This window comes from Narcine bancroftii, chromosome 1, assembly GCF_036971445.1.
Source record: "Narcine bancroftii isolate sNarBan1 chromosome 1, sNarBan1.hap1, whole genome shotgun sequence".
Taxonomy (NCBI): Eukaryota; Metazoa; Chordata; class Chondrichthyes; order Torpediniformes; family Narcinidae; genus Narcine; species Narcine bancroftii.
The window spans coordinates 63587686-63599167 of NC_091469.1; the positions used below are offsets into that span (position 1 = coordinate 63587686).

The window sequence follows — 11482 nt, forward strand, 5'->3', positions numbered from 1 at the left end:
AATTGAGGGGAGAAATGTTTGTGCGTTTACAGGATACACATTCATAATAATGCAAGTTACACAGGAATGAAAATATTTAAGTAAGGTCATTGAAGTCTGAATATTGCTAACTGAAGATCTCTAAAATTGAGTTAGCAGTTAACCTCTGATGTCACTTCAATGTCAAATAAAAAATTGGGAAAAGTGCAGGAGAGAACCCATTGGGAGGATATTTTCAAAACAAGCTTCAGTTTATATTCCAGGTCATCCTCTTTTTCTCTATTTCCCTCCCTTTCCTCTGATGTTTCCTTTCCTATTTATTAATACTTCTTTCTTTTTCAGGTTGATTTGAAAACAGGATTAGAAATAGAAGAAGCTTGTTATGCTCAGGTAAATGCATCATGTTGTTTTACCTGTGTGCTCTTAAGTATTACTTGGTGAAATTACATTTTCCTTCTCATGTGATGTAATTGAGATGCTGAATTGATACAGTATAATCAACCCATGCTTGCAATTTGCAGCTTTCATTTTTATCAGTTATACATTGTTACACTAGCTATTTTGACCAAGAGCCTCCGTACACACTTGGCCCACTCTTCTAAACAGTCCAAATCCCTCTGCAGTCTCTGAAAACCATCTTCACTATCCACAACTCCCCCTATTTTTGTATCGTCCGCATATTTACTAACCCATTTTACCACTCCATCATCCAAATCATTAATGTAAATGACAAATAACAAGGGACCCAACACTGATCCCGAGGCACACCAATTGTTACTGGCTCCATCCTGACAGACAGTTATCCACCATGACTCTCTGGCATCTACCTTCAAGCCACTGTCGAATCCATTTGACTCTCCCAAAATTAATACCTAGTGCCTGAACCTTCCTTACCAACCTTCCACGTGGAGCCTTATCAAAGGCCTTACCGAAATCCATATAGACTACATCTACTGTTCTACCCTCATCAACATTCCTACTCTCCTCCTCAAAAAATTCAACAAGATTTGTCAAACATGACCTTCCTTGATCAGTCCCTGCCTCTCTAGATACTTATACATATTATCTATAAAAGTACTTTCCCTTAGTTCACCGACCACCAACGTCAAATTTACTGGCCTATAATTGCTGGGCCTACACCCCTGGACCTCTTTTTAAACAGAGGAACCACATTTGCAATATGCCAATTCTGCAGCACCATGCCATCCTCTAGTGTCTGTTGAAAAATCACTGTCAGAGCCTCCGCTATTTCCTCCCTGACTTCACTCATGGTCCTGGGGAAAATCCCGTCGGAACCTGGAGACTTATCCACCTTTATATGCCTCAAACATTCCAACACCCCCTCTTTCCTAATCCCTACACTTTCCATAATCGCCCCTTTTGCTTCTCTTATCCTACATGATTCTGTATACTTTGACCTAGTGAATACCAAAGCGAAGAACTCATTCAATATTATCTCCCCCATCTCATTCGGCTCCGTACACAGTTGTCCGCTCTGATTCTCCAAGGGACCAATTTTATCCTTCACTCTCCTTTTGCTGTTTACATATTTGTAAAAACCCTTCAGATTTACTTTCACCCTGTTCACTATAGCCACCTCGTACCTTCTTTTCGCTTTCCTAATTTCTTTCTTAAGCTTCCTTTTACAATCAATATATTTTCCAACCATCTCGTCTATACCTTGTTTCTTATATTTAATGTAGGCCTCCCTTTTATTTCAAACCAACTTTCTAATCTTACTACAGTTCAAGGTGATTGAAAAAAAAGGAAAAAACACAGGGTAAAATGTGGGGAAAAAAAACACAAAAAGTTCATTACAAAGTCCCTAGTTGCTTGCAATACGAATCACAATTGGTCCAATCGAATGTCCAATGCTGTGATTTGGATTGCCATGGCAACAGGTCCCGTGTCTGTCTTGCTAGAGAGTTCTTTGCATAATATGTGACAGAGCTGGTTCTTGGTTTAAACAAGCTGGTGTGGTGGCCACAGTTGTCATTGATTTGATTGCAGCAATCTGTTGTGATGAACATTTTGTAGACCCTCACATTGAGAAATGGAACAGCTTGAAGGGTAATCTTCTCCTGTTGGGGAAGAGGGGGTGATGGAAGAGCTCAAAAGGTATATTAATTTTGGGCTACCTCCAGTGGGGGAGGACCAGAGGAGAGGCTAGTCCAGGTCAGAGTGGGTAGAGCATGGAAAGCTCCACCCCACAGGGCATTTCCCCCCCCCCCCCATCCCCCGTAATTTTCTCTCCAGAGAGCATACATCTCCTTAAGTCACTGGCAGAGTGACGTCCCAGAACCTCCCCTCAGCCCTGAAACCTTGAGTGGGAGCTCTCTGCTCCCGTGTATTCTGAACCACCTTCCCGGTTGCCAGTCCATGAGGGGCAAGACCACCCTTCTAAGGTCAGGGTGCGTGGCAGCATCACTCACCTTCATGCTCACTGGGAGGTAGTGCTTGTGGATCCCCCATAGATACCCATGATCACTCCCTAACAATCCATGTCCCCATGTCAGTGGGGTGCCACTGCAGCCAGCTGTGTCAGTCCCATTCTAGGAGTGGAGGGAACCTGGCTCGGACCACAGTTACCACCTATTCCCAAGGTGTACTGCCATTATTGACCCCTTCTGGTGGCACCAGCAAGGTGTTGGCAATCGCCTGCTGGTCAGGTACTGCCCAGGACGCTTGCTTTCCAATGAGAAAAGGGAATTGGGTGACCCCTCGTCTCCCAACTGAAGCAGCAGCATGGCTTAATGTTCGCCTGGCCGCTGGTGGTATCGGTCCCCTCGCCCGGTTAGCCCCTTACGAAAGTAGTCCTGAGATTCCGTTATCTCACGATGACTACCTGCGTGCCCACCCGACGTCCTCCCAATTTCGGCTACCTCCCCATTTTGAAGAATCGGAAGGGTGCCCTCCTGGCAGACCTGGGACTGCATGGTTACTGGAGGAGAGGAAGTGTGTCATGGGAACTCAGTTTCCTCAGGGTTATCACCATCCATCAACACAGATCCATCCCCTAACCATGTGTCGATCCCCTCCCCCTGCTGGACAATGGCTCAGACTTTTCCTGAATCAAGTTGCGAGCCAGACTAGAGAGCTTACAGCTGCTGTGTTTCGATCAGAATGGAAACTGCCTCCCTGATTTTAAAGTCTAAATTGGTCTCTTGGGCAGCCTGAAGTGCCCCTTGCAATTCTCAACATTCATGCTGCAGGGATTCTATCTCCTGATCTTTCCAGGTCACTTGCCCTTGGGCAGTCTGAACTGCCTCTTGCAGTTCCCAACACTCATTTCGCATGGATTCTATCTCCTTAACTTTTTGGCTATTAGCTTGGATATCAGTAACCATAGGGCTGCCCCACAACTCCCCCCAGCCTCAGGGAAACCCCAGTAACTCTAGATAGGAGACGACAAGATGCCCTATCTTCTGCCCATGGAAGTCTAATCTCTTGTCCCAATTAATCAACATGGCTTGCCAGCCAAACGGCTGAATCCCTGATGGATATCGATCCGCCAGGGATTTTAAGCTGACCCTAGGGTCCTTTTCCTACTTGTGGGTCATCTCCTGCCCCCAATGGTGAGCAGATACACAAGAAACCATGCACCCACCAGGACTCCCACATACACAGTTATCAATACAATCTCCCACACAGTTAAACCAGTCTCCCCTCCCACATGGTTAAAACTCTACATCTCCAGTCATAACTCTTTGAACCCTGCTCACAGTGCCATTTGTTATGTTAAGAAAGAGTATCAGGTTCGGTGAGTTCACAGAGAGGCGAGTCTGGACACAACAATTTTGAATTAGGCAATAGCAAGGTGTGCATGAATTAGTGGCCTGAGTCCGATCTTGACTGACAGATGATGTGACTTCCAAATACATTCCAAACAGGGAGGGCATGTGACCTCCCACAATACACACATTCCAGACAGGGAAGTTGCATTTCCTCCACACACAACACCCTCCCCCTCACCTCTTTATATAGTAAAGAAAAAGTCCAGATCACCTGAGAATCTAGGCCCTCAAACTTTTTTTAATTTAGTGGGCTTTTGTGTACATCATCTGCCCAATCAATCATAAAGGCTTGTATAGCTTCTGCCTGGGTGTCTGGCGACCAGGTTACATATCTCAGTACTTGGGCATTTAAACGAGATGCAAACAGATCAATCTCTTGCAACCCAAATGTCTGTACTATCAGATTAAAACACTTTCCCCACCAACATCCATTCGGTTTTATCATTGAACTTTCAAGACATCTAATCCGCCTGATAGTTCAGACACCCGGGCAAGTATGTGGCTGTAATCCAGATATTCCTTTCGATACACCAACTTCACATCTGTATTGCAAGCCAGTTACATGATGGGACTTCTCACCTCCCATTTTATTCAGGTACATTACTGCTGAGATGTTGTCTAACCTCATCAACACGTGTATACCCTTTTCTCTGCACAGAAAGACCAGTGCCAACTGGAGCTGTCAACATTTCTAGGAAGTTAATGCCAAATGTTGATGCCAGTCTAATCTCTTGAATAGTCCATCTGCCACTGGCAGAGGTAGTTAAGTCTGTTGTACCCCATCCTTCACCACTAGCAACTGATCAGATTTCTATATCAAACTTTCTACTCTCTATCATGGCTTAAGCCTCTGACACATTTGCCGTCCACCACGCAAATTTGTTCTAGCCTCTTGCGATAAGCTCATAGGTCTATCAAAATGACCCCTGGCGGTATTTAAGGCTTGTACTTTATCTCTTTCCAAGAATCTATATTTTAGCAGACCGTACTGAATGGCTGGGAAAGTAATTTCCCAATTACTTTTGATACTTTCCATATAGAGGGACGTGATTCTGCAATCAAAGCACTACAAGTCTGTTGAATTTCCACCTTTTTTATCTTCTGGTACTGATTATGTATTTAAAAGGAACCCGTGGAATTTAATTTCTCGGATTGGGCTGAGGACTGATTTTTCTGGGTGTATAATAAATCCCAGGTCCTGCAGCAGCGCCGTAGTGGCGTTCACTGCCCATGGACCTACTGATCACGATGGTGTCACCCAAGTAACCTGTCATCATATGTCCCTCCTTTCTGAGCAGGGATAAAACAGGTTTCAGCAATTTGGTAAATATTCTGGGTGCAGACCTAAGTCCATTAGGTGGTGCCTTATATTGCCACAATTCGCCCTTACAAATAAACTTCAGGTGCTTTCTAGAAAGTGGGTATATAGATACTGAATGATAAGCATCTTGTAAATCGATGGATGCCATAAAATAAACCTGATGTAATAATAGCAGAACAGAGTGAATCGTGTCCATTTTAAAATGTTGATATAAGACATACTCATTTAGGTCAGATAAATCTAAGATCACTCTCGTTCCCCACTTCTCTTTGGTCTCGTCAGTATGTTTGAGTCTAATTTATTCTCTTCCCGGCAGCCGCATTCTATTACGTTTTTGCGTTCTAAAGCCATAATCACTTTATGTGCAACTTCCATGAGCTGGGGGCTGCGTATATAATTGTATAAGCCCTTTCTCCTAACTGGAGGGAATTTCTGTTGTCAAACTCAATTTGATACTCAGACACTGTATGCCATACATTAGCATCAGTAGTAAGATTACACCATTGACTAAAGAACATTGTTAATCGTCCACCCACAAACTTATCATCATAATTAGAAAATACACCCAGCTGTCTATAGGTGGTACTCATTTTTTCGGCATACTTGGCCGGCATTGCTGTGCAATCTGGCTCGACCTCTGCAAAGAGGTGGGAAAATTCTGCTGCCTCTGTCTCCACAGAGGGCGTTGCCCTAAAAAATGCCTGCGTAGTGGTGCCGCCTAAGAGGGATATCCTCTGTTAAAGCCCCCCGTGTACCTGCAATAGGGATGAAACAGCAGTTGCTCTTGCCTGTACTCTCGAGCCTCTGACCATTCCAGCCACTGCCTTCTGCTACTTATACAGGTCCTTCACCTGTTTACTCAGATCATCACCAAAGAGAAATTTAGTGACAGGATTAGTGCGTTTACATAAATTAGCATTTAGATCAGGCTTTATCAGTTCCTTCCGGAAGACATTCAGTTCGTCATTGGCATGGGAGAGCAACCCCAGTGCATCTTGTTATGTCTCTGTTATATCTGACGAAAGTGCCTGGGCAAATGCAGTTATACCCTTTACCAGAGAGCCCTGTAAAACTTTGCAGCTTCATATCCTTGGCTCTCATGGGGACTTCAAATTATCCCATATTGCGAGGTTTATTTTTGATATATCCAGCAGAGGGTAATTGGCTGGGCAGGGGTATTTTTTAATCAAGTCCTCTAGCACTGTCTCTTTGAAGACATTAAATGCCAGATATGATATTGGCATTTCTTTATCGAAGGGTTGCCCAATACCCCTTGGTACTGCAAATTTTGCTGTGATTTGGGGGATTGATGGAATTTTTCTCTCATCCTGACCAAAGGGAGAAGGGTATTGGGGGTTAGGGGACTTGATTTCCACATCCGGCCCCTTGGGCTCTCCCTTGTCCCATTCATATTGGAAATAAGATTTCTCCCCTTCCTCAGAAGGTGCTTGTGGTTTACTCACGATTGCTGATATCATGCCTTCCAACTTGTCCAGTCTTGCAAGATTTCGTTATTGGTTGTGGGCTCTGCACTCCAGCAGACTTTTGTGGCAGACCTGATTGAGCGGGTGCCTTTTCTCAGGCTTTTTAGGCAGTTGTTGGTCATCCTCACCCGACAAGTGGGTCGTAGAGCGGCCAAGCCTTGTCTTACTAAGTGAAGGCACCTCCTCTTCACTGCCACTAGAACTGAGGAGACATACCCTAATTGAGTTCACCTTCTGCAACAGCATTTCTGTATCACTGCCAGACACATTGGACCCCAACTTCAGTGAAGCTAGATCAGTGCAGCCAAACTTGGGCCCCACCCTCAACAAAGATAGGCCGCTGTCACTTAATCCCTCCCCCAACAGAGGTAGATTGGCTTGCCCTGACCCAACCCCCCAATGGAGTTAGGACAACATTGCTGCTTCTCAGCAGGTTAACTGCTCCCCGGCAGGCCCGCTGGTTCTTCACCACTTTGATTGTGCTGTAGGAACTGTGAGCTCGAGGCCTTTTTGCTGCACTCCTCCCCCACCTCAGAGCCCGGGAACCTCCCACTGCTGCCCTGGATCACTTTTTGCACACCTCCTTCGAGGGAGAGGCTCCCTGGGGTTCATGCTCGACCTCCATACGACCATCTTAAACACGATTTGCCAACTTTTGTAAAACTTCTGTCGGCGCTCAAAATGGCACCCGTACTGTGTGCTGCAAGTCAAATAGATGAATTTGGCTGTACATGCACAGATAGGATCTTATATTAGTGAACCAGAAACTTCTTTGCAAAATTTGCATTTACAACTGGAAGACTACATGAGGGTCTCTGGGATTGGGATAAGCCCTAAATTGGGATTATGCCATTAATTGATGGGGATTATATAAATTGGCAAAGAAATGTGCAATTTAGATGACCAAAGAATGGGATTAAGTATTTGGGGATCAGAACAGATAATGAATGACTTGAAAAATTTATATAAAATGAACTAACTCTCCTTGCTTAAGAAAGTTGAAAAAGATTTAAATAAATGAATAACTCTTCCGAAAACTTTGATTGGAAGAGTTAATTGTGTTAAAATGAATATATTCCTACCTGCACAGTACCTTTTTCAGACTCTTCTAATACCAATACCACAGATGTTTTTTTTTTCAAAATTTGAATAAATTAGTTACTAAGTTTCTTTGGAAAGATGCTAACCACTTAAAGAGTATTCTTAAATGAGAGGGTAATCCCTGGCTTCTCCTCTCCAACTTATTTATATTTAATATTTTGGCTGCCTTGAGACTCAGACTGGGATCCAAAAGGTGTGTGTGAGACAGAATTCCCAGTGTAACCAGGACTACTCAAGGAAATAGTAATTTCAGTATGTCAAAGCCATAAAAATTATCCAAATCTCATCTTTGGAGCATTATATATGAAGATTTTCCATAATCACATTGCATGGAAATCTAACAGTTACAAACCTCTAACTGCGCCAGCTTTGCTGACACTAAATTTTATCCTAGTGTTTGCTCAAGTCATTTTAATCAGGCGTCTGAATTGAGAAGAACCAAATGACGTGATCATGCAATGCAAAAACATTATCTGTTGTCACAATCTAAAGGTTTTCATAGTTGGTTTACAGACTATGATGAACTTCCATAAAGATTCATAGTACACTAGGTACAGTAAAACTCATTATCCAGAATTCAAACAACTGGCAAAAAAAGGAAAATAAATAAGTAAAAAGTATGGAAGTTTAAAATTGGCACACTTTGTTGTTGGTTAATCAATCCACGCAACACAATCTCAAGCAACCAAAAAATTCACTTATCTGGCATCTACCATTCCCCATAGGTGCTGAATACCATGGGTTTTACTGTATATCAATTGCCAAAGTATAAACAAGACAGAACAGTCATGGTATGCCTGTCAACATAACTTGTTTGAAAATTGTCCAGTCTGGTTACAATTACTTCTTTTGAAAGCACTGCTACTTTTTATATCAGGCTCACCCCTTCCAACAAAATTTTGAGAAGTGAAAAATAAACAATAACTATCTTAACATCTTGAACAAATTTATAATTCTTGACCATTTTATCATGCTTGTATCCAAGTTGTCTGGATCATTATTGCTCCAAGTAGTAATTTTCAAAATGTATCACTGATCCCTCTAGATTTTTAGTAATATGTTTATCCACTTAATTAATTAAATAAAGCTTTCCTGGGGTTGTTTTCTTTCATTGCTTTCTGCTTTGTCATTGCAAATTCTAATAAACAGGATAACAAGTTGGCCTGTCAGAATTTAAATGAGTAGCACATGTTAGCCAATTTTTTTGTAAGTAGGAAGTAGTTTGAAGATATTCAGATGGCTTTTGAAGATTTCAGTAAGAGTGTTTTTGATGAATTCTTTCCTAGAAAGTCAGCTACAAGAGGAAATTGCATCAGGAATGATCACATCATAATGGAATTGTTCTTGGCCATTATTTAATGAGAATGGATACACCAAAGGGATGTTTGAAAAGCCAAACACTGACTCAGGAGTCTAACTGTTTATAGAGACGAGTTCCATCTTTTTCACAATTATTGCATTTGGCAAAGAAATGTTTTGTGGGTGTGTCTGATACATCTGATAATAAGCAAGAACAAAAAGCAAAACTGGAGTACTATTTAATAGTTCTAGAATCTACTTCATTTAAAAAATATTGTATTTTATCTTGCAATACAGCAAGTCTGAAGTCAGAATCTCAAGCTATATATTTTTTTAAATTACAGGTGATTCCAACAAAGGACAGGGTTGAAGGGCTTAATGCTTTCAAAGAAAAGCGACTACCTCGCTATACTGGGGAATGAAAAGACACAATGCAAGGAGCATGTAGAATAAAAAAATGGATATTACTCGTGGTGTTTTCTGTCTGCTGTAATCAGATGTTACTTGAAGAAACTGTTCAAGAGCCATAAGTGTATAATCTCAAGGAAAAATATGCAACAATTGCTGTTTTTTTGTACAAAACAGATTCCCTATTAGAACATTCTTATTTTATGAAGTATGAATATTGTGGCCAAAATCTTTCTCCTTGTGATTCATATTTGTGATTTTTGCATAGTTATCAAATGACTGGCTTTTATAAAAAGTACAGTATTTGTTATTCTCTCGCAATTATTGAAGAATTAGTATAAACTGTCCAGTCAATTAAATTGAAGTTGTTAAGAAATAGGTACAAGACATTGGCAGTTAATTTCTGCTGTACCACAAAATGATACCTGATGGGATGCATTAAGCTTGGCTCACCCATCTCATCTCAAGCTCTTCAAACTTTCTAGAGCAGTGGTTTTCAAACAGTTCCCTAAACTCATATTGTACCTTAAGCAATCCCTATGCCACAAGTGCTCTGTGATGAGTAAGGGATTGCTTAAAGTGGTATGTGAGTGGGAAGGGAAAGTCGAGAACCACTGCCCAATTGTTACTGAGAAAAATTGTCATTGGCCCATTTCCTTTGGAGTTATGAAACAGTGCACATAACGAGTCAATTAGGTACGATTAAAACAATGGTTTTCAAACTTTTTCTTTCCACTCACATACAACCTGAAGTAATCCCTTACTCATCACAGAGCACTTGTGGCTTAAGGTGGAAATGAGAGTTTAGGGGGGCAGTTTGAAAACCACTGTTCTAGAGCATCAAAATTGAAAGGAAGAATAGCTGTCATTTTTAAGTAATGAGAAAGAACTTGACGTTGTGCATCATCCCCTCTCGTGAAAAGGCCGTTGAACTATATTAAAGTACTGCTGAAAATATAATAGTCCCTTCAGAAAACGAGCACACTGCCGGTGAAAATTTTCTTATTAAATGCAAAGATCATTAGATGGTCTTGACTGCTAATTTTTAAAGCAGAGAATACAAATAAAGTGGAACTGTAATAATATGTTGGTAAAAGCATCAAAAATTATACGCAACCCCCAATTATTGTTCTGAAATTCTAATATAAACCAACAATTAACTTGAATTTGCTTCACGTGGTTTTTTTAAATAGATTTTGTTCTCAGGGCACTCTATATGGTAAACTGTTTTGGAAGCAGTTTTTTTTAATTGGTTATATTTGCATATTTCAATAATTTGTTCAATTTCAAATTATCAATATCTACTCTATCTTGCTTATCAATACCTTAATCAGTGGTTTGTAAAATCTATAGATTTTTTTTTAAACTATATTTATACTGACGAACATTACAATATGGCTGCAGCAAGAAAGAATTGTGCTGCATCTCTACATTGTACATGACAATAAGCTAATCCAATTTCATATTTAATATGATTATAGATGGTCAGTTTATTCAACTAGAGTCCAGAGTATAAATACATTTGAATTTTTTTAAAATTTTCATTTGGAAACAGGCCCTTATGCCCCACAAGCCTGTGCCACCCAAATACACTCACGTGATCAATTAACCTACTAACACCCTATGACTTTGGAACGGGGAGGTAACCAGAGCACCCAGAGAAACCTGATGCAGACACAGAGAGAATGTACAAACTCCATACAGACAGCACCAGATTCAAACCAGGGTTGATGACACTGTAATAACATTGTGTTAATTACTACACTGATCTTGCTGCACCATGGAAATATCAGAAGGTTGTTTTGTTAGACAGCAAACAAAATTATCTACTTCAGGGCCATTATTGTTTCCAAAAGAAATAAAAGCTGTGAAAACGATATCTGTATTAATGTGTGGATAACAAAATGTGTGTGAAAAATGGTTATTTTAGGCATGTTAAGAATGTAGTTTGAGCTGCTGACACCTTAAATCAATAATCTTCTGCTGCAATCAGTTGAAAACTAAACCACCAGATCATGTTATCGCATAGCTCTAAATTGGTGAACTTGACAGCATCCAGAACATGTAAACTTCAGCAGCAAGTAATTTGGTCGCCT

General features: G+C 41.0%; 1 protein-coding gene across 2 annotated transcripts in view; it reads left to right on the forward strand.

Moving 5' to 3' along the window:
* auh (AU RNA binding protein/enoyl-CoA hydratase) overlaps positions 1-11263 on the forward strand; it is a 155281-nt gene extending 144018 nt beyond the window's left edge. For both annotated transcript variants that reach the window (XM_069928342.1, XM_069928349.1), the window contains 2 exons: positions 322-369; positions 9323-11263. In XM_069928342.1, coding sequence (XP_069784443.1) covers positions 322-369; positions 9323-9400 — 126 coding nt within the window. In that variant the 3' untranslated portion in view covers positions 9401-11263. The remainder of the gene's footprint in view (positions 1-321; positions 370-9322) is intronic.
* The last annotated feature ends 219 nt before the right edge of the window (positions 11264-11482 follow it).